Source organism: Schistocerca piceifrons, chromosome X, assembly GCF_021461385.2.
Source record: "Schistocerca piceifrons isolate TAMUIC-IGC-003096 chromosome X, iqSchPice1.1, whole genome shotgun sequence".
Lineage (NCBI taxonomy): Eukaryota > Metazoa > Arthropoda > Insecta > Orthoptera > Acrididae > Schistocerca > Schistocerca piceifrons.
In genome coordinates this window covers 166,380,220-166,407,353 of record NC_060149.1, presented here as the reverse complement: position 1 = coordinate 166,407,353, position 27,134 = coordinate 166,380,220, and the positions used below count along the sequence as shown (strand labels likewise).

General features: G+C 39.4%; 1 protein-coding gene across 3 annotated transcripts in view; it reads left to right on the top strand.

Annotated features, from left to right (window-relative positions):
- Positions 1–27,134, top strand: part of LOC124721341 (exocyst complex component 1) — a 274,341-nt gene that overhangs the window by 216,866 nt on the left and 30,341 nt on the right. For all 3 annotated transcript variants that reach the window (XM_047246261.1, XM_047246259.1, XM_047246260.1), the window contains 2 exons: positions 8,780–8,982; positions 17,647–17,857. In XM_047246261.1, the coding sequence (XP_047102217.1) occupies positions 8,780–8,982; positions 17,647–17,857 (414 nt within the window). The remainder of the gene's footprint in view (positions 1–8,779; positions 8,983–17,646; positions 17,858–27,134) is intronic.

Here is a 27,134-nt window from a genome sequence, read left to right as displayed (position 1 = left end):
AGTCCTCCAAAAGTAGTGTGTTCAGTTAACAATTTTACAATTGCAAATTTTAGGGAAAGCTTGCAACAGTTGGACTGGGATGAGGTGTACAGGGAACCTGATGCTAATTTAAAATTTAACCTATTTCAAGATACCTTTGTGAGTATAATTGTCAACAGTTTCCTTAAGAAAACAGTGAAACATAATTGTAATAAACCCTCTAAAAAGCAATGTCTTACTAAAGGGATAAAAATATCTTTTACATAGAAAAAGGAAATTAATCTTATAGCTAGGAGGAGTAATTATCCAGAAACAGTCAAACATTATAAAAACTAGTGCACTGTATTAAGAAAAGTTATTAAAAAATCCAGAAGTGTGTACATTATGCCTGTGATTAGCACCTCTGATAACAAAATTAAAAGAATTTGGAATATTGTTAAAAGAGAAGCAGTGCAACTGAGAGCATGGGAAGACTGTATGTCTATCATTTTCAATGAGAAGTTTCTTGATAGAGAGTCAGAAGTAGAAAATATTTTTAATAATCATTTTTTAAGTGTTGTAGAGAAAATAGGATCCAGCTATTCATTAGAAAATGCAAGGCTGTGTATGGAAGAGGCAATACCTATTGAATTTGATACAATTGAAATTCAACCTACCACTCCTACTGAAATTAGTAAAATAATAAATTTACTCAAAAGTAAAAGCTCACATGGAATTGATGTCATTTCCAACAGAGTACTAAAAGCTTCCTCCCAACAGATGAGTAGGAGTCTCAGCCACATATGTATTAGCTCACTGAAACAGGGTATTTTTGCAGATAGAATGAAATATGCTATTGTTAAACCATTGCATCAAAAAGGGGATAGGTCTGATGCTAACAACTACCACCAATCTCAATTCTGACAGCTTTATTCAAAAAACTTGAAAAAGGAATGTATTCAAGAATAGCTTCACATATTTGTAAAAATGAAGTACTAACAAAATGTCAGTTTGATTTTGTGAAAGGCTTTTCAACAGATATACTGTATTTGCTTTCACTGATCAAATATTATAAGCTGTGAGTAACCAAAGCTCATTCATTGGAATATTTTGTGATCCCTCAAAGGCTTTTGACTGCGTCAGTCATGCAATTCTTCTAGATAATATTAAGTATTGTTGTGTGAGTGGGACAGTGCACAAATAGTTTAATTAATATTTAACTGGAAGAATACAGAAGGTTGAAATTAACAGTACAGATAGTCCGCAAAAATCAGCAGAGACCTCTAACTGGGGATAAATAAAGAATGGTGTTCCACAGTGTTCATGGGTCCCTTATCGTTCTTAATGTACAGGGTGTACATAAAGTCCAGGAACACTTTCAATTATTTATTGCACAAGAACCAAACATTGTACAGATATCATACATACGTCATTCTGAATAGAAACCCTGATAGTTCCAACCCCCCCCCCCCCCCCTCCCCCATGTATACCGCCACAATTTAGTTTGGTAATTTGCCCATAGTCAGCAGTAGTCACAAACATGGCGAGTTCAGGTGCGGAGGGGGCTTTCTGTGTGTTGGAGTTCGACAAAAACAAGTGTGCTAAAGCTGTGTAACGGGTGTTTAGAACCAAGTGTGGTAAGAAGCCACCAACAGGGAAAGTCATTTACCAGTGGCACAACAAGTTCATTACGATGAGTTGCTTGTGCCCATCAAAGAGAAGTGGATGTCCCAGTTTGAGTGAAGTGATTGTGGAGCGTATACGAGAGACATTCATAAGGAGTCCAAAGAAATCAGTGAGTCATGCATCCTGCAATCTCAAACTGGCTCCATCCGCCTCTACCACACGATGTTGCAGAGCTCCGGGAGAGAATACAGGAAGCGACTGCCACAGTCGATGATGCCATGCTGGGATGGGTGTGGCAAGAATTCGATTACCATATTGACATCTGCCGGGTCACTCATGGTTCTCATATCGAATGTTTGTAAAAAATACTTTCGAAGTTTCTCTTCAAAATGTAATATGTATGGCATCTGTACAATGTTTAGCTCTTGTGCAATAAATAATTGAAAGTGTTCCTGGACATTATGTACACCCTGTATGTTAATGACTTGCCATTCTGTATTCATGAAGATGTAAAGATAGTCATTTTTGCTGATGATACAAGTATAGTAATCACAACCAACAAACAAGAATTAGCCAAGGAAATTGTAAACAATGTCTTTCAAAAAATTATTAACTGATTCTCTACTTCAACATCTACATTTATACTCCACAAGCCATCCAACGGCACTTTACGTGCCACTGTCATTACCTCCCTTTCCTGTTCAACTCGCATACGGGTCGCGGGAAGAACATCTGCTGGAAAGGCTCCGTGCGTGCTCGAATCTCTCTAATTTTACATTCGTGATCTCCTCGGGAGGTATAAGTAGGGGGAAGCAATATATTCGATACCTTATCCAGAAACGCACCCTCTCGAATCCTGGACAGCAAGCTACACCGCGATGCAGAGTGCCTCTCTTGCAGAGTTTGCCTCTTGAGTTTGCTAAACATCTCCGTAACGCTATCACGCTTACCAAATAACCCTGTGACGAAACGCACCGCTCTTCTTTGGATCTTCTCTATCTCCTCTGTCAACCCGACCTTGTATGGATCCCACACTGATGATCAATACTCAAGTATAGGTTGAACGAGTGTTTTGTAAGCCACCTCCTTTGTTGATGGACTAAATTTTCTAAGGACTCTCCCAATGAATCTCAACCTGGCACCCGCCTTACAAACAATTAATTTTGTATGATCATTCCACTTCAAATCGTTCTTATGCATACTCCCAGATATTTTACAGAACTGCTGCCAGTGTTTGTTCTGCTATCATATAATCATACAATAAAGGATCCTTCTTTCTATGTATTCGCAATACATTACATTTGTCTATGTTAAGGGTCAGTTGCCACTCCCTGCACTACGTGCCTATCCACTGCAGATCTTCCTGCATTTTGCTGCAATTTTCTAATGCTGCAACTTCTCTGTATACTACAGCATCATCCGCGAAAAGCCGCATGGAACTTCCGACACTATCTACTAGGTCATTTATATACGAGGGCAGTTCAATAAGTAATGCAACACATTTTTTTTCTGAAACAGGGGTTGTTTTATTCAGCACTGAAATACACCAGGTTATTCCCCAATCTTTTAGCTACACAACACTATTTTTCAACGTAATCTCCATTCAATGCTACGGCCTTACGCCACCTTGAAATGAGGGCCTGTATGCCTGCACGGTACCATTCCACTGGTCGGTTAGACAACGAGGGACCCAGCGGGAACAAACCTTTGAATATCCCAACTGGTGAACAATTGTGACAGTACTACCAACAGAGACGTCAAGTTGAGCACTGAGTTGTTTGATGGTGATCCGTCGATCATCTCGAACGAGTGTGTTCGCACGCTCCGCCATTGCAGGAGTCACAGCTGTGCACGGCCGGCCCGCACGCGGGAGATCAGACAGTCTTGCTTGACCTTGCGGCGATGATGACACACGCTTTGCCCAACGACTCACCGTGCTTTTGTCCACTGCCAGATCACCGTAGACATTCTGCAAGCGCCTATGAATATCTGAGATGCCCTGGTTTTCCGCCAAAAGAAACTCGTTCACTGCCCGTTGTTTGCAACGCACATCCGTTACAGACGCCATTTTAACAGCTCCGTACAGTGCTGCCACCTGTCGGAAGTCAATGAAACTATACGAGACGAAGCGGGAATGTTTGAAAATATTCCACAAGATATTTCCGGTTTTTTCAACCAAAATTGGCCGAGAAAAAAAAATGTGTTGCATTACTTATTGAAATGCCCTCGTATATTGTGAAAAGCAATGGTCCCATGACACTCCCTTGTGGCACGCCAGAGGTTACTTTAACGTCTGTAGATGCCTCTCCATTGAGAACAACATGCTGTGTTTTGTTTGCTAAAAACTCTTCAATCCAGCCACACAGCTGATCTGATATTCCGTAGGCTCTTACTTTGTTTATCAGGTGACAGTGTGGAACTGTATCGAACACCTTCCGGAAGTCAAGGAAAATGGCATCTACCTGGGAGCCTGTATCTAATATTTTCTGGGTCTCATGAACAAATAAAGCGAGTTGGGTCTCACATGATCGCTGTTTCCTGAATCCATGTTGATTCCTACAGAGTAGATTCTGGGTTTCCAGAAATGACATGATACGTGAGCAAAAAACATGTTCTAAAATTCTACAACAGATGGATGTCAGAGATATAGGCCTGTAGTTTTGCGCATCTGCTCAACAACCCTTCTTGAAAACTGGAACTACCTGCACTCTTTTCAAATCATTTGGAACCTTCTGTTCCTCTAGAGACTTGTGGTACACGGCTGTTAGAAGGGGGCAAGTTCTTTCGGGTACTCTGTGTAGAATCAAATTGGTCTCCCATCAGGTCCAGTGGACTTTCCTCTGTTAAGCGATTTCAGTTGCTTTTCTATTCCTTGGACACTTATTTTGATGTCAGCCATTTTTTTGTTCATGCGAGGATTTAGAGAAGGAACTGCAGCGCGGTCTTCCTCTGTGAAACAGCTTTGGAAAAAGGTGTTTAGTATTTCACCTTTATGCATGTCATCCTCTGTTTCAATGCCATTATCATCCCAGAGTGTCTGGATATGCTGTTTTGATCCACTTACTGATTTAACGTAAGACCAGAACTTCCTAGGATTTTGTGTCAAGTCGGTACATAGAATTTTACTTTCAAATTCACTGAACGCTTCATGCATAGCCCTCCTTATGCTGACTTTGACATCGTTTGGCTTCTGTTTGCGTGAGAGGTTTTGGCTGTGTTTAAATTTGCAGTGAAGCTCTCTTTGCTTTCGCAGTAATTTCCTAACTTTGTTGTTGAACCACGGTGGGTTTTTCCCATCCCTCACAGCTTTACTCAGCACGTACCTGTCTAAAATGCATTTTATGGTTGCCTTGAACTTTTTCCATAAACACTCAACATTGTCAGTGTCAGAACAGAAATTTTCGTTTTGATCTGTAGGTAGTCTGAAATCTGCCTCCTATTACTTTTGCTAAACAGATAAACCTTCCTCCCTTTTTTTATATTCCTACTAACTTCCATATTCAGGGATGCTGCAACGGCGATAAGGTAACTGATTCCTTGTTCTGCACTTACAGAGTCGAAAAGTTCGGGTCTGTTTGCTAGCAGTAGGTCCAAGATGTTATCTCCATGAATCGAATGGATTCTCACTAAATTTTGAGAAAATGCAGTATGTACAATTCTGTACAGTAAATGGCATAACACCACTGATAAATATAGGCTTTGAACAGAAGTCTGTTACTAAGGCTGAATATTCAAAATTTCTGGGTGTGTGCATTGTTGAGAAATTGCATTGGAAGAAACACATTGACGATCTGCTGAAACGGTTAGGTTGAGCTGCTTATGTTATAAGGTTATAGGAAATTTTGGTAAATTAGCCTGTTACACCTATTTTCCTTCACTGCTTTCATATGGCATCATGTTTTGGGGTAACTCATCACTAAGAGAAAAAGTATTCGTGGCTCAAAAGCGTGTAATCAGAATAATAGTTGGAGCCCACTAAAGATCACTTTGCAGACATTTATTTTAGGAACTCGGGATATTCACAGTCCCTTCACAATAAATACATTCACTTATGAAATTTGTTATTAATAACCTATCCCAATTCAAAAATAATAGCAAAGTGCATAACTACAACACTAGAAGAAAGGATGATCTTCACTATTCTGGGTTAAATCTGACTTTGGCACAGGAACGGGTGAATTATGCTGCCACAAAAATCTTTGGTCATTTGACAAATAGCATTAAAAGTCTGATAGATAGCCAACCAACATTTAAAAACAAATTAAAAGAATTTCTGGATCACAACTCCTCCTACTCAATAGATGAATGTTTAGTGACTATAGTTTCTACTTTGTATATAAACAAGATGCATATTTTGAAGTTTGGTCTGAAATGCAAAGAAATTAAAACCTTAAAAATCTGTTGTGTAATATTTTCAATACTAGTGTATATGTTTTGTTTTTAACTCACTGGGTAAGCTGTTGAATAATCCAACTGTTGTATATGAAACACTTTCCTGATACAATACTGTTATACACTGAGACATGTGGATATTGCTGATGTTTCTTGTGTTGTGGCTATGGATATGTTTATTTTGTTGTAAATATCCAGTGCTGTTTAAAAGATACTAATTTCCAAACAGAATACACTCATATATGTAACGGCTGCTAATGTGGTGTACACTCACTCTTTGAGATATTCAGATGTGTTTTGCTCACTATTTAAAGAGTGCATGTTGTAATACTTCCTGTCTCTTATAATCATTTCCTCAAGATAGGGCCAAGGCAACTGAAGATTCGTCTTGTATGACCTGCTCTTCATAAGCATATACAAGTACTACTAATAACTGTAGTTGTTAATAAAAATAAAATATACATGCTGTAGTTGATTCATTGGGCTAGCAGAAAACAAACTCACTCTTGTTAGGTTCATTTCATTTCATTTAGTTGATCCATTTGATTCATTACATATTTAAGTGGTATGGAATATAGGACAAGTCAAATTTGAGAAAAGAAGAAGTGAGCAGGAGAGAGAGAGAGAGAGAGAGAGAGAGAGAGAGAGAGAGAGAGAGAGAATTCAGTTTACAAATTGCAAGTAATACAAACAACACAATTTGGAAATTACATGTTCAGTTTACAAGGCTGCTTTTTATAATTTAAAAATTCTTTTACTGAGTAAAGCACAGTTACATCAGAAATGACTTAAGGTTATATTTAAGTGTATTTTAATGTTGCTGCAGTTTTAACTCACTGGGTAAGCTGTTGAATAATTCAAGTGTTATGTGTGAAACACTTTCCTGGTACAATACTGTTATACACTGAGACATATGGATATTGCTCATGTTTCTTGTGTTGTGACTGTGGATATGCTTATTTTGTTGTAAATATCCAGTACTGTTTAAAAGATACTCATTTCAAAACAGAATACACTCATATATGTAAATGCATGGGTGGGTCATTATTTTCATTTGTATGAAGTGTGGTCTACGTGTTTCCGGTATTTTTTCTCTCTTCTTGTTTGGCATGTAACAATTGCATGTCTTTGTTTCAACTACTTTTTGTGTTTTTAATTTTTTCCAAGGACATTCAAATGTAGGGGACTGATGACCTCAGATGTTAACTCCCATAGTACTTAGAGCCATTCAGATGTAGAATGCGGGTGGTATTGCCATTCTACTGCAAATATGCCTGTTATTCAGTACGCATTTGTAAATGCATGCATTATAAAACCTATAGAAGGTTTTAAAGTGTAAAATTAACACTTATTTTAAGGTTATAGAAGAGGGTAATATATATTAAGGTTTATTTCATTGCAGAGGAAACTGAAACTAGTAAACCTGAGTTGTGTTTGAGTGTACTATGCTTGATGCTTTTACTTTCGTGATTTAGAGTTTCTCAGAAGGTGGATGTAAACCTTTTTTCAGTATGCTCAGGTAACTAAACTCAGGACACGGAATCTTCCAAAACTTTTATGATGATTTAAAAGCCCTTATTGCAGACAAAGATGTGGGAGGGGGAGTGGAAGATAGGAAGAATGCCATGGGACATCCACACAAATGTACTGTGCTGCTAATAAAACAATTCAAAGTCAGTTACAACTTCAGTTAAGCGAAGTACTGTGCTGTAGCCACTATCCTGTTGGTGGCAATCCCACAACATTTGTGTTGGGCTCAGTGGATTTTATAAGAAATCAGATGAGCCAATGATTAGTTAAAGCTGTGAGTTGGTCCATAACACAAATACTCAGTTGTTAACATTTTTTGTGTAAGGCAAGTTTGTAGGTGTGAGGGTCGGTCTAACACCGTTTGCTATGTTCACTGAAATAAAAATATTGTTTGGATACATAAGTTGGAATGGCATTTTATTTCTTCAGCCTCTGTTAAAACAATAATGAATGAATAACTTTAGTTTGTTATCTTTTTTCTTGTCTTTTGTTTCATTTAAGGACTTCGCAAAGGAAACATTCTGACGCACATACTTAATGACTGTCTTTGTTATTATTAGCCATAATTTATGTACTGATGTCTGTTCTGTGTTTATGTGATACTGAAAGTTCTGGATGGAGTACCAATAATAGAAGGAATAAAGGTAACGATTCACCACAGAATTTGGTTATTAAGTGCTTAGCATGTGCATAAACAAGATTTAAAATCAAATCTACGGCGTATTCTAGTCTGTTCTTATGCCACAGTTGTTACCATAAGGAAGGACAGGAACACAGCAATCAGTCACAATTCCATTGTTTTTTTTTTTTATTCTTCTTCTATATCCAGATTTCATCTATAAATAGCCATCTTAAGTGGATCTGAGTGAGCTATAATCAGATAAACTCCCAGCAGTACATGTCTCCATATGATTTTATTGGTGTATAGGCAGAAGGAAACTCAATGCCTTGTCATGTTGCATTAGTCATACCCCTGTGGAAGACACAGGTGCAAGACCTGTCTTATGCACTCACCCAGCATATCCTGTTCTAGCCTCGTCACAGGGATATCCCACCCTATCAGATGTAGGACTGCCTGTGAAAGTACTCATTTCATATACGAACTCTGTTGTATCTTTTGCACAGCCTCTTATGGGGGCATGACCACCTTCTCTCTCTCTCTCTCTCTCTCTCTCTCTCTCTCTCTGTGTGTGTGTGTGTGTGTGTGTGTGTGTGTGTGTGTGTTACAGACTGAAGGAAAATTTACCTTGAAGTTTTCTTTTTTTCTCTCCAGAACACCCAGACAACTTTGGATGGTCTTGGACTGGATACTAAAAATGACATGGATAGTTCTCCTCAGGTCCCTGGCGCTTTGCCCCTGAAAAAGATGGAAAAACAGATAAATGAAGAAGTTCGACGTATGATGGGAGACCTGTTTAACTGTCTTGAACCAGAACTTATGAACTTCATCTCATATTATGAAAAAATTGACAGCTTGTGAGTATAGAACTTGATGTGCAATGATAAACGTGACTCTCTCTCTCTCTCTCTCTCTCTCTCTCTCTCTCTCTCTCTCTCTCTCTGTGTGTGTGTGTGTGTGTGTGTGTGTGTGTGTGTGTGTGTGTGTGTATTTTTTGATCCAGCTGATTGTTAAATGGACTTCAAAGTAAACACAGGAATTGGGCAGCGGTTCAAAAAAGCATGAATGGGTGATATACATTGATGTATTGAAAACACTCAGTGTATAGTACCATTGCATCAAATTAACCAATCTGTTATTTGCACTTTGATGTATACAATGCATCAATGTATTTTTATCTGATGCATCAACTGTGCAAACATACGTTCTTATTTGTTTTATTACCTTTAATCATTTCATCACCTGAGAGGGCACAACACATCTCACAGACATTCATTCATTTCATGAAGTGGAACTTAATCATCACTTCAGCTGATTAATTCATAGCCAAAGAGAATGTGATGACTGTTGTTACTGACAGTGCAGCCAGTGTGCTTAAAGCAGCAGAATTAGTGTTCAGACAAATCACACACATTCCATGTTTTGCATGTAACTTGAATTTGATTGCTGAGGGTGTAATGGCATGCACTTAGTGCCAAACATTATTTCTAAAATAAAAGGAATATTAACTTGAGTTAAACAGAGTTGCACTGCAAGTGATGAATTGCACAAAGTTTCCACTGCTGAAACAAAACTAATACAGAGTGCCCACTCACTGGAACAATATTTGGTATATGGTGCAAAGATTTACAGTGTTATAAACGATATTATTTTTGGTCACACCAGTGCCACTTTAATGCTCAGTGGATCAGAAATACTCATTTGTCATCAGAGATCCAAGTACTACAACCTTTCGATGTGGATACAACAGAAACTTCTGGTAACAAGTATTGCACATCAATGCATGCTTTCGAAAATTACTTCAGCTGCCATTGAAGAAAATGAGCCAAAGGAGGTTCTTAATGAAGTAACCAGAAGAAATGGGTTCCATAGAATTTGTAACTGTTCTTGCCATTGCAAGCGTTTTAGACACCCCCCTCCCATTTCAAACGAATGCACTTCAACAGTGCAATAGCTGTGTGAATGCTGTAGCAAAAATTAGAGATTTCATGAAGATTGATTTGCATCAAAATGAAGATATTGAATCTAACTCTGAAAAGTCTGATAAAAATTAAGAGATCTTTCCATTATGGATGGACTATCATAGAATAATTCTTCAAAATAGGAGGAATAATTCTGAAGATAGTATTCCTTATGAATTTTCAAATCCATTGGCAATTAGGAAATATCATAAAATAAAATCACCTTTAAAAATTTGACAGATTGTTTTCACAAGTGGTGCAAATTTTGGATCAATGACAAAATTGATTGAAAGGTGAAATCAAGAAAAATATTGTTTTGAATAGCACAGAAAAAATATAGTGGGAGTTTTGAAAAACTGTATTTTTGGTATAACTGTCTTTTTAATTTGTAATAAAAGCTTTTGGGCATTATGAAGGTATTTGTTTTCTTTTAGTTTGTGGCATGTCTAATTGATGTCCAGATGTCGTAAAATTGATGTATTGAAAAAAAAATTATGTAATTTTTTTTTTAATATCCATTTGTAGTTCAAATTAGTTTTGTTGATAGCTAATTAATTTTTCATATTTTGAAGGTGGGAGACCTTGCAATTTTTATGGGATTCATAAGATTTCTTAAAATTTTAATATGAATCTTGAACAAATTTGAGCACACATTTTTATGTATTTTATGCATTTATCTTCAAGTAATATTGGCAGCTCTGGTTCAAGAGAGTTGGTTCTTTGTATATTCAGTTTTAATAATCCTTGAGGGGCAGTCAGTGAGATTTTTAAATGTCTACTAAGTTACTTTCAGATGTTATGTGCAGTGTGTTGTGTTACAGGTTCAAAGAATTGGGTGCAGTCATGTTGCAAGTAACGACGTGACATTTGCCATTGACTGTACTATTTATTACAATTTCCACAATTGCAGTTTTGAATTTTCAGTCATTTTCAAGTGGTTGAACTGCAGTCGGTAATCACCAAAGTTAGATTTCCACAAGCAAAAATCATGTGTGTTTCACAGTACAGAAAGCTGGCTGAAACCAGAGATAAATTCTGCCGAGATTTTTACAGAAGCACAGACAGTGTTTAGAAAGGATAGATTGCATGCAACCGGTGGTGGTGTGTTTGTCGCTGTTAGTAGTAGTTTATCCTGTAGTGAAGTAGAAGAGCTTAGTTCCTGTGAATTATTATGGGTGGAGGTTACACTCAACAACCGAGCTAGGTTAATAGTTGGCTCCTTTTACTGACCTCCCGACTCAGCAGCATTAATGGCAGAACAACTGAGAGAAAATTTGGAATACATTTCACATAAATTTTCTCAGCATGTTATAGTCTTAGGTGGAGATTTCAATTTACCAGATATAGACTGGGACACTCAGATGTTTAGGACGGGTGGTAGGGACAGAGCATCAAGTGACATTATACTGAGTGCACTATCCGAAAATTCCCTCGAGCAATTAAACAGAGAACCGACTCGTGGAGATAACATCTTGGACCTACTGGTAACAAACAGACACGAACTTTTCAACTCTGTAAGTGCAGAACGGGGAATCAGTGATCATAAGGCCGTTGCAGCATCCCTGAATATAGAAGTTAATAGGAATATAAAAAAAGGGAGGAAGGTTTATCTGCTTAGCAAGATTAATAGAAGACAGATTTCAGACTACCTAACAGATCAAAATGAAAATTTCTGTTCTGACACTGACAATGTTGAGTGTTTATGGAAAAAGTTCAAGGCAATTGTAAAATGCGTTTTAGCCAGGTACGTGCTGAGTAAAACTGTGAGGGATGGGAAGAACCCACCGTGGTTCAACAACAAAGTTAGGAAACTACTGCGAAAGCAAAGACAGCTTCACTCCAAGTTTAAACGCAGCTAAACCTCTCAGACCAACAGAAGCTAAACCACGTCAAAGTTAGCGTAAGGAGGGCTATGCGTGAAGTGTTCAGTGAATTCGAAAGTAAAATTCTATGTACCGACTTGACACAAAATCCTAGGAAGTTCTGGTCTTGCGTTAAATCAGTAAGTGGCTCGAAACAGCATATCCAGACACTCCGGGATGATGATGGCATTGAAACAGAGGATGACACGCGTAAAGCTGAAGTACTAAACACCTTTTTCCAAAGCTGTTTCACAGAGGAAGACCGCACTGCAGTTCCTTCTCTAAATCCTCGCACGAACAAAAAAATGGCTGACATCGAAATAAGTGTCCAAGGAATAGAAAAGCAACTGAAATCACTTAACAGAGGAAAGTCCACTGGACCTGACGGGATACCAATTTGATTCTACACAGAGTATGCGAACGAACTTGCCCCCCTTCTAACAGCCGTGTACCACAAGTCTCTAGAGCAACGGAAGGTTCCAAATGATTGGAAAAGAGTGCAGGTAGTTCCAGTTTTCAAGAAGGGTCGTCGAGCAGATGCGCAAAACTATAGACCTATATCTCTGACGTCAATCTGTTGTAGAATTATAGAACATGTTTTTTGCTCGAGTATCATGTCGTTTTTGGAAACCCAGAATCTACTCTGTAGGAATCAACATGGATTCCGGAAACAGTGATCGTGTGAGACCCAACTCGCTTTATTTGTTCATGAAACCCAGAAAATATTAGATACAGGCTCCCAGGTAGATGCTATTTTCCTTGACTTCCGGAAGGCGTTCGATACAGTTCAGCACTGTCACCTGATAAACAAAGTAAGAGCCTACGGAATATCAGACCAGCTGTGTGGCTGGATTGAAGAGTTTTTAGCAAACAAAACACAGCATGTTGTTATCAATGGAGAGACATCTACAGATATTAAGGTAACCTCTGGCATGCCACAGGGGAGTGTTATGGGACCATTGCTTTTCACAATATATATAAATGACCTAGTAAATAGTGTCGGAAGTTCCATGTGGCTTTTCGCGGATGATGCTGTAGTATACAGAGAAGTTGGAGCATTAGAAAATTGTAGCGAAATGCAGGAAGATCTGCAGTGGATAGGCACTTGGTGCAGGGAGTGGCAACTGACCCTTAACATAGATAAATGTAATGTATTGCGAGTACATAGAAAGAAGGATCCTAGCGGAACAAACACTGGTAGCAGTTACTTCTGTAAAATATCTGGAAGTATGCGTGCGGAATGATTTGAAGTGGAATGATCATATAAAATTAATTGTTGGTAAGGCGGCTACCAGGTTGAGATTCATTGGGAGAGTCCTTAGAAAATGTAGTCCATCAACAAAGGAGGTGGCTTACAAAACACGTGTTCGACCTATACTTGAGTATTGATCATCAGTGTGGGACCCGTACCAGATCGGGTTGACGGAGGAGATAGAGAAGATCCAAAGAAGAGCGGCGCGTTTCGTCACAGGGTCATTTGGTAATCGTGATAGCGTTACGGAGATGTTTTGCAAACTCAAGTGGCAGACTCTGCAAGAGAGGCGCTCTGCATCACGTTGTAGCTTGCTCGCCATGTTTCGAGAGGGTGCGTTTCTGGATAAGGTATCGAATGTATTGCTCCCCCCTACTTATACCTCCCGAGGAGATCACGAATGTAAAATTAGAGAGATTCGAGCGGGCACGGCGGCTTTCAGACAGTCGTTCTTCCCACGAACCATACGCAACTGGAACAGAAAAGGGAGGTAATGACAGTGGCACATAAAGTGTGCACACTGTTGGGTGGCTTGCGGAGTATAAATGTAGATGTAGATTTAGATGTACTTCCATAAAATAATCAAGACGGATAATTGACAAAAATTACTTACACACTGTAGACACAGTTGCCAACATTAGGAAAATAAGTAAGTGAGCCTATGTGGCTCATGTCACATACACTATCTGTATAGGATAAAAATGCATCGTCTCATATGAGAATATGGCATGAAAAAGATAAATAAAGTACTCATTGCATTACCTGTATGTAATAGATGGAAGTAAATATGGCGAAACTGGAGTCAGAGTTTCTACACGTGCCAGTAACATGCACTGTACTGGTCAAAAACCCGCAGGAAGCAGCTTCAGTGTATTTACATCACTTCCGAACACTGTATGATGTAAATGTATTCCTGGGAAGGTATCTATGAAAGGAAATGGAGGCCAAGGTGGAGGTAAGGAATTCCTGCAAGATAACCATAGTATGTTTTGGTTGGAGTGTGGAATGTTTTCTCTGGTATTTCAGCCCAACAAATTTGAATGCCCACTGGAAAAAATGGACTTAGATGGTCAATAGGCAGTTTCAGTACCTGTGAAGCACTGCAGTTGCTCACATAGCACTAACGCTAATTGCTCACATGAATGCTTGCTTCTACATCTACATCTACATCTACATCTACATCTACATTGATACTCCGCAAGCCACCCAACGGTGTGTGGCGGAGGGCACTTTACGTGCCACTGTCATTACCTCCCTTTCCTGTTCCAGTCGCGTATGGTTCGCGGGAAGAACGACTGTCTGAAAGCCTCCGTGCGCGCTCTAATCTCTCTAATTTTACATTCGTGATCTCCTCGGGAAGTATAAGTAGGGGGAAGCAATATATTCGATACCTCATCCAGAAACGCACCCTCTCGAAACCTGGCGAGCAAGCTACACCGCGATGCAGAGCGCCTCTCTTGCAGAGTCTGCCACTTGAGTTTATTAAACATCTCCGTAACGCTATCACGGTTACCAAATAACCCAGTGACGAAACGCGACGCTCTTCTTTGGATCTTCTCTATCTCCTCCGTCAACCCGACCTGGTATGTCTCTTCATGGCTGAGATAAATACAGCTGCACAGCCAGCAATTAATCAGTGTGGTATTCACCTGTGTTGTGTATAGTTGCCATCATACCTGTCGATTTTCTCATCACAGTATCGCATGGTATTGGGTTCTTGCTTGGTCTTGCTTTAGAATCTGTTTGCTTGTCATTATCTTGTCTGTCTCATGTTATCCACATGAACATCTTGCCTATGAGACTTTCTGATGACCTACTCAAGTCCTTTCCAACTTCGGTCTTAAATTAGTTCTTCCCACATCGCCAGAGATTCTCCCACCTTGTGGCTCCCACAATCACGGTTGGTTCAGTGTTGGATTTTGGATGGAGTGATTGGTGGCAAAAAGAGGAGGAGGAGGAGGAGGAGGAGGAGGAGAAGAAGAAGAAGGAGAAGGAGAAGAAGGGGGGGGGGGGGGAGAGAGAGAGAGAGAGAGAGAGAGAGAGAGAGAGAGCATGATTAATCTTGAGGCCTTTGGATAGGACTGATATTTACAATCATAGTTGTAGGTAATAGAATTAAGAGTGAATTAGGCATGTTCTGCAATGTCAATATGGTAATGACTATTCTATTACTGATTGAAGTGTGATAATCATGTCCTTCAGAGAGGCACAGAAGAAATGACGGTAACAAAAAATGTAAAATATTATTTTTATCAATTGCTTTTGGTGTTACTTCTGTGGCTGCAGGAATTATGTAAAATAAAAAAACAAACTGCCTTCAGTCAAAAATTGTGATTTTATTTCAGCACATGATGCATTTCAAGCCCTGGGGGCATCTTCAGATGCTTGATCAGTTTACACCATTTTTTGACTTCGTGTTAATACTGGTCCTGTTAATACTCACCAGTCCCCAGCTCAGGAAACTTGGTTTTGCTAAACCCAGTACTCATTTTGGCATGACCCGCGATGCACATGTGGCTTATTGAATGCTACTGTAGCACCAAGCATTATCCCCCAATAATTCACACAATAAAATTAAATGTATATGGGTAATAATCAAAAGATAAACTATGAAATCAGGCATGTGGAGTGTGCAGAATTTATTGGTTCAAATGGCTCTGAGTTCTGTGGGACTTAACTTCTGAGGTCATCAGAACTTAGAACTACTTAAACTTAACTAACCTAAGGACATCACACACATCCATACCCGAGGAAGGATTCGAACCTGTGACCGTAGCGGTCGCGCAGTGCCAGACTGTAGCGCCTACAACCGCTCGGCCATCCCAGCTGGCAGAATTTATTATTAACAAAAACAGCCAAATATTAAATAATAGCTGTCAGGAAATCAAAATATTTAAAAATCACTTCCTTGAAGTAGTTCAGAAGATTGACATGGATAGTGCAAATGCTAAAGCTTGATAATATCGCATGTGTTGGATAACAAGTTGTGGTCAATAAAAGGGAATGTAAGACTGTGGTGCTGCTACTTCTGAGCAATTGAAAGTGATGAAGTCTACTTAACATGTCTTCGAATAGGCCACAGCCCTCTGATACATAGCTTCAGTCTTAGACGTAAAGACTTGAACATTTTGTGATTCTTGTGGCATACCAATTACAGTATGCTACTTTTTAACTGAGTGTATTTCATATCATTGCTAAAGATGAGATGAATGTGGCCTGTGTTTTAAGATCCTGTGTTGTGGCTGACCTACCTAAACTGTCAGGTAGGAGATTTTATGTGTGCAGAGGGTAGTTCACTCATTGAATTACTAAGGAAGTGATTGGCTGAACACCATTTCCTGGCCTAGTGTTTCATGTCTTTTCAAGCCTGGAAGTTGTATTTTAATAGTTCATCATATGACATAGTGTGTGTTAACTGTCTTTGGTTTAGTTCACTTGAGTGTGATTGTGTGTACAAATTTTTGAGAGAGCAAATGTGACATTGCCTAGCTTTTGGCATGTCAGTATTTTATGAGGGCATAGATAGCAGTGATGTTAAGCAGTGTAAGCAAAGAATTTCTGTAACTGCCATATACTATGGTCATGCACAATAATAGCTAACCATTCCTCTTAACCACTGCAAATTCAATGAAAGATTTTCCAGGTACACATCAACCAGTAATGGTAATTAAGGTTGTGAGAGAAAATTGTGACCACATTTTATTTTCTCCTTTTACACTCGCAGAGATTTATTTTTCATTGTAATTGAATTTCAGAAACTGTATCAGTAACCAAATGTTCTAAAATGAAATCCATCATTAATATTAATTCTTTTGCTGTTCGTTTCTGCATCACTTCAAACCAACTTGATCCATTATGACATCAAAATTTAAATTTTGGAAGAGAGCATAAAAAAAAAACAACATTTTTTTAGTTTGTTGTAATAACTAGCACTCTGACTGATTACAGACTGGGAAACATTTCTGTGAAACACAAACAAAATGGCAGAAGGTGAGATCCAACTTCAAACTCATTAGTGGATGCTTTCATATACTGCACTAATTCGTGTTTATAATTGCTTTGTAGTAATCAAATCTTGCACAGTGTATTGATGTTCTATATTCTGTTTAATATGTGTAAAACAACATAAGCAATGTGGAAGAGACATATTTAAGCCAAAACTAGGTAGCAGGATTGATTATAATGTCAAAATTCATTAGGAAAACATTTATCCTCATATGTAACGTGTGTTTTTATTTGTTTTACTTTTGTCGAAGAAGAAGAAGAAGAAGAAGAGGAAGAACAACAACAACAACAACAAGAAGAAACATGAACACAAACTGTGTGGTTGTCTATGAAATAGCTAGGGAAAATAAAATATGAAGATTTTTCTATATTATGTTTCTTGCAAGTTACTTGTATGTCTAATAAGTTTCTAGATCATGAGCAATTGTTATTTTATTTCAGCTACTGTATGTATGTATTGGTACGTCTAAGTCAGCATGTGATGTCAGCCCAAGACACCGGATCGTTTCTTAGTATGACTTTTGCATCAGCTTTGGTTCAAGTGAAAAGAAGCTTTGATCGTTTTATGATGGCACAGTTGAAATCTATAGAGGAAGCACGTGTGAACCGTAAAAGCAAATGTGGGATTTTGCCATATGTAGATAACTTTGAGGTAATGATTTAGTACTATCAGTTTATTTGTATTTGTGATCTTTTGGTCATTTTAGCTTAGATTTGCTATTTATAGAATAATGCTGAAGGTACAAAATCTTGAGAACAAAGTATAATGAAAGCATTATGTAACACATAATCATCAACGGTTAATGTGGCAGTTAAGTGGATCTGTTGTATATATATGTCTCTACCACAAGAATGTACAACTGTTCTGATTAGAACAAGTGTATTGCTATCAGTACTTTCAATTTGTGAGCTGTGTTTAAACCATACAGTTAACATGCATATGAACTGGAGACAAATGTTCCTATCTTTTTTATCTTAAAGACAGAATTGTTCATTATTCTGGAAGATGTTCCTGTGGCTGAGCATTGAAAAATGTTCTTTGTGCTTGGTGGGGCAATGGACTGTTTTGTATTGTTTTCAAGAATTGCTTGGTAGGAAATTTCATGAAAATTGGATAGTGCACACAGAAGTCCATTTCTACACTATTATGATCTTCAAATTTAAGCTCCCTTTTGTCTCATTCCTCCTGCTACAAAAGCATCTACACACTTGTTAAGTAGTTTATGAGAATGCAAGTAAACAGAATCATTCAAATCGGGTGATATTTCTATGGTTAGACTTCCCATCATTGTAAAGGCACTAAATTGCAGCATGATTTGCTTGTACTCCATAGTATAAATCTCTGGTACGCAGGCTGTGGACACCAGTGTGATCTGTCAACTAGAGGTAATGCTACTGATATGTTGTCAATAATTAGCACTATAGTTGGAGCCATGGACAATGGTGGTCGAGTTTAGGCTTGTTGTGCGCACCTACGTCACGCACACTCCAACAGCCAATGAGCATTCAGTAGTGTTCTGAGCACTCTGCTCTCAATGCCGTAGCTAATGCAAGCATTAAATGTGCTCATAGCAAGTTGTTTAGTGAATTTCTATTTGATTTGTTGCAAGTTGTCATCGCTGATAGTGGCGGTAAGTGATAAATTCTGCAGAAACAAGTGAGAGACATAATTCGCGGGATACATGCTTCCTTCAAGCAGAAAGCACATGCATACATGTACTGGAACTGTTGCTTGGAATCATCAACAATGCTATTCCTGTCTGTGCCTTGACATGTGTGAACCCCCATCATTCGTGGATCGGACTATAATAGATTAAAACTGAAGATTGCTAAGACCATTTCAGCATTTTCATAGTATTGGTTAAACAATGTCACTTGATTTGGAAATTCATTGTTACTGCTTCTCAGTCATTAAAATATGAATGTTTTTGTGGTCAGGTACACCAATAAACTGTGTCTTGATGGTTGGTGATTGATCTCACTGAAAAATCTACAGGTGACACAACTTCAGTCATGTTGGGGAGGGATTTGAATTTTGCAGAGGAAATGTGGAGGGAAACATGCCAGGTTCTGATTAGAACATGTCTATCCAAGATCTTTACCTCACTGGCAGAGGAATCAGCTGTGTGTTCTCCTACCTGTTTACAAAGGCAGTGGCACAGTTTTGCTGAATTGGTATCACTACTAAGTAAGATGCAGAAACCTTCAAATGATCTGAATTACTGCAGATCCAGTGAAGATCCAATTAAAATGGTGAATAGAAAAATAAATGCCCTCTTCTCCTTGTAATGAGAACACCCTCAGATTATTTCTTAATAAGTCTGATATTTTAGTGAGTTCTGATGGAGTCTCCCTGTGTTCACTGACAGAGTCATTGTACCCAATTGTGTTTAAGTTTGGCAACAAACTGAACAATTTATTTTAACATGGCAAACTTTACATACTTTTTATTTAAAAACCAGTTTTTTGAAGAGACTAATTATGTGGTCTTGTGGAGTTTCTTTGTCCTCTTTTGTCACTTATCATTTTTCAGGGGATTTTGAGGAACAAATCCTGTAGACAGCATTGTTGAAACATTCTTTCTTCATAAGTATGTGGATGATGTCCAGTTTATTTGGTGTCACAGCAATGAGAATTTGCACATCTTATTTTTCACAGAGTTATTATATCCCAGACATATGAGCAGCTATGATCTGATCTAGAACAGTGAGGCATATATTTTGTTTTGCACACACAAAAAGATGTAAAAGATAAGTGAATAGATACAGGTGCTTTCATCTCAGTCTTTGAAGGAAATGCCTTCCCAGAAAAAGTTGAATTTATGGTGCATAGATTTGATGTTAAATCTTCCTTCACACCACTCACGAGGTGCTTCCCATATTTCTGGCTTGGACACATGCTATCCCATTGCACAGCAGAATCAAAATTGAGAAATTGTGAATGATAACTTCATGACAGATCTAAAAAATCAATGATTAACAATCTGTCATATCCTGAGGTAAGAAAAAAGTTATGAATATCAGCATGCGGTAGACATGACAGCAAATTTTGTGAAAGTTGCAGCTATCACCTCACCAACCCAATTTTTTCAAAATTGTCTCTACCATCTGCTGTAAACCATGAATATGCAACCATATTGAAAAATTATTCTAAAGAGAGACATCCATCTCCACTGATTGCCATTGTTACAGAACCAACAGGAGCCACCTAGCTTATACAGCAGAAGACACTTCAAATCCCTCCAGTGTCACAAGAGAGAAAGACATACTCCATGATATCTTCCTCCCAAATGCAATAGATCCACAGTCAAATACTACCCAGTAGATAAAAGAGACTAAGAAATCAGGCTGTATAACTGTTGGATCATCATCTTGGTTGGAAAAATTATACGAAGGAAAACAGCAAAAAGAGAAAAGGAAGAAAAATGGAAACACAAGAAAGTAACAAAACCAAGAACAAATTAATCAGTTCTGCCAGAGCTGGAATCCTCCCTGAAAGAAGAATATAGTAGATATATAGACACAATGCCAATGACACTTCACAAATTGACAGATCAATACATATCACCTTCATCTTCACTGACTACACCTCCCCTTTTAGTGATTTTTTACAATGGAATTATTGTGATTATTGTTGCCATCTGGAAGAAATGTGAGAACTGCTGACAAATTATCGTGTAATATTTATATAAGAACCATGATTTTTGAAAGACCATCTTCCTACTATTAGATAATACCACATATAAGGCAAAAATAGAATAAAGACTGTGTGAACATCTCTGGTGTTAACACAGTAATTAAATCAAACACCTTCATTGAACAGATACCTTTGAACACTGCACTTGTAGGAATATGTATATTTAGTCAAACATCCTGTGTGTGTATGTCCTTCAACAGTCATTAGTCTTCTGGCTGGTTTGATGTACTCCACCACAAATTCCTCTCCTGTGCCAACCTTTTTATCTCAGAATAGCTCTTGCAAATTACATCCTCAATTATCTGCTGGATGTATCTCAGTCTCTGTCTTCCTATACAGTTTTTACTCTCTACAGCTCCCTCTGGTATTTCCTGATGTCTTAACAGATGTCCTGTCATCCTGTCCCTTCTTCTTGTCAGTGTTTTCCATGTTTCTTTTCCTTGCCTGTTCTTTGGAGTAACCCCTTACTCATCCAGTGCCAGTGTTACAACACTGTTTATGCCTAAGGCTATATTTATTTCAAAACATTTCCTGACTTGAAGTCAATGGATTCCTTTGTGCAGGGATATTTAAAAGTGTTAGAGCATTCCAGGCCTGTCATTAGTGCCAATGAACTCTGGGAGTACATATTCTTTATATCTTTGGCTTCCCTCTGACAACCATACCTCCGTCCTTGCTACCCTGCCTGTTTTCCTTTCCCTGTTGCTTCATAACCTGGGTTGTGAGTAACTGAATCCATTTCCCTTCTTCCCTTTCTTTCCCCTCTCTCCTCCCTGATGAAGGAACATTTGTTCCGAAAGCTAGGAACGTAAATTTTCGGTTCCGTTTTTTGTGTATCTATCGGCTGTACTGAGCTGAGGTAAGTACTGGCCAGCCCCTCTATCTCTTTGCTAGTATTTGTTTCACTTGTTGTAATTTGTTTGTCCTTAAGTGTATATCTGCACATTGGATCCTCAGGGAATTTGTTATAAGGTGTTCATGTACTCGGTCATACTCTGTACTATGTGTCCTAGGAGGATTGGTCAATGTGTAAGTACAGGGCTATTACAAATGATTGAAGCGATTTCATAAATTCACTGTAGCTCCATTCATTGACATATGGTCACGACACACTACGGATACGTAGAAAAACTCATAAAGTTTTGTTCGGCTGAAGCCACACTTCAGGTTTCTGCCGCCAGAGCGCTCGAGAGCGCAGTGAGACAAAATGGCGACAGGAGCCGAGAAAGCGTATGTCGTGCTTGAAATGCACTCACATCAGTCAGTCATAACAGTGCAACGACACTTCAGGACGAAGTTCAACAAAGATCCACCAACTGCTAACTCCATTTGGCGATGGTATGCGCAGTTTAAAGCTTCTGGATGCCTCTGTAAGGGGAAATCAACGGGTCAGCCTGCAGTGAGCGAAGAAATGGTTGAACGCGTGCGGGCAAGTTTCACGCGTAGCCCACGGAAGTCGACGAATGAAGCAAGCAGGGAGCTAAACGTACCACAGCCGACGGTTTGGAAAATCTTACGGAAAAGGCTAAAGCAGAAGCCTTACCGTTTACAATTGCTACAAGCCCTGACAGCCGATGACAAAGTCAAATGCTTTGAATTTTCGGCGCGGTTGCAACAGCTCATGGAAGAGGATGCGTTCAGTGCGAAACTTGTTTTCGGTGATGAAGCAACATTTTTTCTTAATGGTGAAGTGAACAGACACAATGTGCGAATCTGGGCGGTAGAGAATCCTCACGCATTCGTGCAGCAAATTCGCAATTCACCAAAAGTTAACGTGTTTTGTGCAATCTCACGGTTTAAAGTTTACGGCCCCTTTTTCTTCTGCGAAAAAAACGTTACAGGACACGTGTATCTGGACATGCTGGAAAATTGGCTCATGGCACAACTGGAGACCGACAGCGCCGACTTCATCTTTCAACAGGATGGTGCTCCACCGCACTTCCATCATGATGTTCGGCATTTCTTAAACATGAGATTGGAAAACCGATGGATCGGTCGTGGTGGAGATCATGACCAGCAATTCATGTCATGGCCTCCACGCTCTCCCGACTTAACCCCATGCGATTTCTTTCTGTCGGGTTATGTGAAAGATTCAGTGTTTAAACCACCTCCTCTACCAAGAAACGTGCCAGAACTGCGAGCTCGCATCAACGATGCTTTCGAACTCATTGATGGGGACATGCTGCACCGAGTGTGGGAGGAACTTGATTATCGGCTTGATGTCTGCCGAATCACTAAAGGGGCACATATCGAACATTTGTGAATGCCTAAAAAAACTTTTTGAGTTTTTGTATGTGTGTGCAAAGCATTGTGAAAATATCTCAAATGATAAAGTTATTGCAGAGCTGTGAAATCGCTTCAATCATTTGTAATAACCCTGTACATGACAGGAATGATCATTCGAAGCTGAATAAAAGCCTAGTAAACATGTCGTCTAAAATGCATACTTTAGGAGCTACGAGCACTACTTCATCTTTGAGACAGTCAAAAACTCTCTTTTACTGCAAACTCTTTGCTTTCCATATTTGAAGAGGAACTAGCATGGTGCAGAACAAGAGCTATGAGCACTTTTTCAGTGGAAGAGATGTGTTTCACAATAGCAAAGATGGACAATTGCTCATAGCCAATCAGGTATGCTTTTTAGAGCCCATGTTTACCATATATTGTTTTCTTGTTTTGTTCCATCCCACTGTCTCTTAAAATATGGAAAGCAAAGAGCAGGCACTAGAAGAGATTTGTTTCACATTATTGAAGATGAAGTAGTTCGCATAGCTCTTAAGGTATCAGCTTTCATTTTATTAGGAGATTTTAATGCTTGTAGTCACACATGGGGCAATGAGATGATGATTAGTAGAGGGGAACTAATAGAGAGATTAATCTCAGTCTTGGCCTTTGCCTCATCAGTTCAGAAAGCCCAACACATCATTGCTACCTACGGCTCCTATTCTGCAATAGACCTGACAGTGTGCAGTCCAAACTTTGTACCTCTGATCCAGTGGAGTGTTTATGATGGCCTTTGCAATAGTGACCACTGCTCAATTAATGCACCAGTCCCAAATGTACAACAATGAGGTTTTGCCATATTTATCACTACAAAGAGAAAAATGGGAAACCTTCACTGCTTAAATGCAGATCACAATAAATACAGTGAAGAAAATTGACATAGTAGAGCAAGTCACATCAGAAACAATCATCCAAGCTGTGGACACTAAAATATGTTTCTTTTCTGGCACTCCTACAAGAAGCCTGTCCATGGTGGTCCAAACAGATTGCTGGTCGAAAGAGATTACTGATACCATATTGGCAAAGAGCACTACAGTGACATAGGCACCACTTCTTTATCAAAAATTTAATTTCATTCAAAATATTATGGACAAAAGTGTCACCTAGTAAACAATGAAAGAGAAAATGTTGGGATCCAAATGTTTCTTCTGTGAAAGTACATACCTCACCTTCCCAAGTATGGGCCAAATTGCAGAGTATTAGTGGTCATTAATACCTTAACAGAGGTCATTAATACCTTAACAGAAATGAAGGAATATGTGACAGGGGAGAAATTAACACCAGTTCCTTGGACATGTTGAACTTCTAGTAATATACTACTCAGAAAATTCTACATCTGATAAATCCCATCTGAATTTCACACTACACCACCTCTTAATGGAATGTAATAATCTGCCTTTAGGTCCAAAAAACTAGAAACTTACAATGCCTTCTTTACAGCCTGAGGACTAAAAATGCTTTAAAACAATGGAGAGATACATTCGCATTGCCAGACAACATACATAGTAAAATTCTTCAACATCTTTGTGAAAACTCTAGCCTAAATTTTTGTTAAGAGGATAGGCTGAGTAAATTGTTTCTACTTAAATGTGAGCATACTCTCAAGTACATTAATCTTTCAAATATACTGGAAACTTGTCAGTAAGGAAACTGGATGATAATTAAGTCTGTTTTGGTACCTTTCTTATTAAGAGATTTGACAATGCATACTTGAACCCATCTGGAAAAATCCCTGTGCCAGCAGTGCAATACATATATCATTCAGGACACTGCTTATTAAGGTGGAAAAACTTTTCAGAATTCTGTTTGAAATTACATCAACACCACATGAGCTTTTGTTTTCTTTTGAATTTTTATAATTCTGTTAATATCAATAAAAGATGTTGATGTTACTTTCAGTTGCTTAGTTTTGTGAAGCTGCATTTTTAATATATTCTCTTGCTTCTTCATCTGAACCACTTAATCCTACTTTTTAAGGCAAATTTAAAAACTATTGTTAAAAGTACTCACAACTAGTGAATTATCAGTCACAATGTTGTTACACTCCTGGAAATGGAAAAAAGAACACATTGACACCGGTGTTTCAGACCCACCATACTTGCTCCGGACACTGCGAGAGGGCTGTACAAGCAATGATCACACGCACGGCACAGCGGACACACCAGGAACTGCGGTGTTGGCCGTCGAATGGCGCTAACTGCGCAGCATTTGTGCACCGCCGCCGTCAGTGTCAGCCAGTTTGCCGTGGCATACGGAGCTCCATCGCAGTCTTTAACAGTGGTAGCATGCCGCGACAGCGTGGACGTGAACCGTATGTGCAGTTGACGGACTTTGAGCGAGGGCGTATAGTGGGCATGCGGGAGGCCGGGCGGACGTACCGCCGAATTGCTCAACACGTGGGGCGTGAGGTCTCCACAGTACATCAATGTTGTCGCCAGTGGTCGGCGGAAGGTGCACGTGCCCGTCGACCTGGGACCGGACCGCAGCGATGCACGGATGCACGCCAAGACCGTAGGATCCTACGCAGTGCCGTAGGGGACCGCACCGCCACTTCCCAGCAAATTAGGGACACTGTTGCTCCTGGGGTATCGGCGAGGACCATTCGCAACCGTCTCCATGAAGCTGGGCTACGGTCCCGCACACCGTTAGGCCGTCTTCCGCTCACACCCCAACATCGTGCAGCCCGCCTCCAGTGGTGTCACGACAGGCGTGAATGGAGGGACGAATGGAGACGTGTCGTCTTCAGCAATGAGAGTCGCTTCTGCCTTGGTGCCAATGATGGTCGTATGCGTGTTTGGCGCCGTGCAGGTGAGCGCCACAATCAGGACTGCATACGACCGAGGCACACAGGGCCAACACCCGGCATCATGGTGTGGGGAGCGATTTCCTACACTGGCCGTACACCACTGGTGATCGTCGAGGGGACACTGAATAGTGCACGGTACATCCAAACCGTCATCGAACCCATCGTTCTACCATTCCTAGACCGGCAAGGGAACTTGCTGTTCCAACAGGACAATGCACGTCCGCATGTATCCCGTGCCACCCAACGTGCTCTAGAAGGTGTAAGTCGACTACCCTGGCCAGCAAGATCTCCGGATCTGTCCCCCATTTAGCATGTTTGGGACTGGATGAAGCGTCGTCTCACGCGGTCTGCACGTCCAGCACGAATGCTGGTCCAACTGAGGCGCCAGGTGGAAATGGCATGGCAAGCCATTCCACAGGACTACATCCAGCATCTCTACGATCGTCTCCATGGGAGAATAGCAGCCTGCATTGCTGCGAAAGGTGGATATACACTGTACTAGTGCCGACATTGTGCATGCTCTGTTGCCTGTGTCTATGTGCCTGTGGTTCTGTCAGTGTGATCATGTGATGTATCTGACCCCAGGAATGTGTCAATAAAGTTTCCCCTTCCTGGGACAATGAATTCACGGTGTTCTTATTTCAATTTCCAGGAGTGTATTAGTGTAATTGCTATGATAAGTTGCACACTAACTGGCTGTCCTGTCTCCCATTTCACAACATGCAATATAGTTTTAATATTGTTTTCAGCATTATCAATTTCTGTCAGAATGTACATACTTATTGATATTTTTATGACTTTCTTTAAAATATTACTGTATTTTTTTGTAGTATGCAAGTACTGTCAGATCTCAACTTATTCTGGTCTGTATATAAATTTCTCTCTTCCTCTTAGATGATATTTTAATTCCCTTAGTTATCCATGGTATACTTGTTTTTTTAAATCGATCTTCTGGATAACTTTTTAAGAAAGCGACTTTCACATGTTGATACAAATTTACTACAGAGTGAATTGAACGTGGCATTAGCATCTTTTATTACATGTATCTCATCCCATATCAACTCTTTTAACTTATTCTTAAAACAGTGTACCCTGTTCTCATTAATAAGCCTCACTACTTTACATGAACCTGCCTCAGGACTGT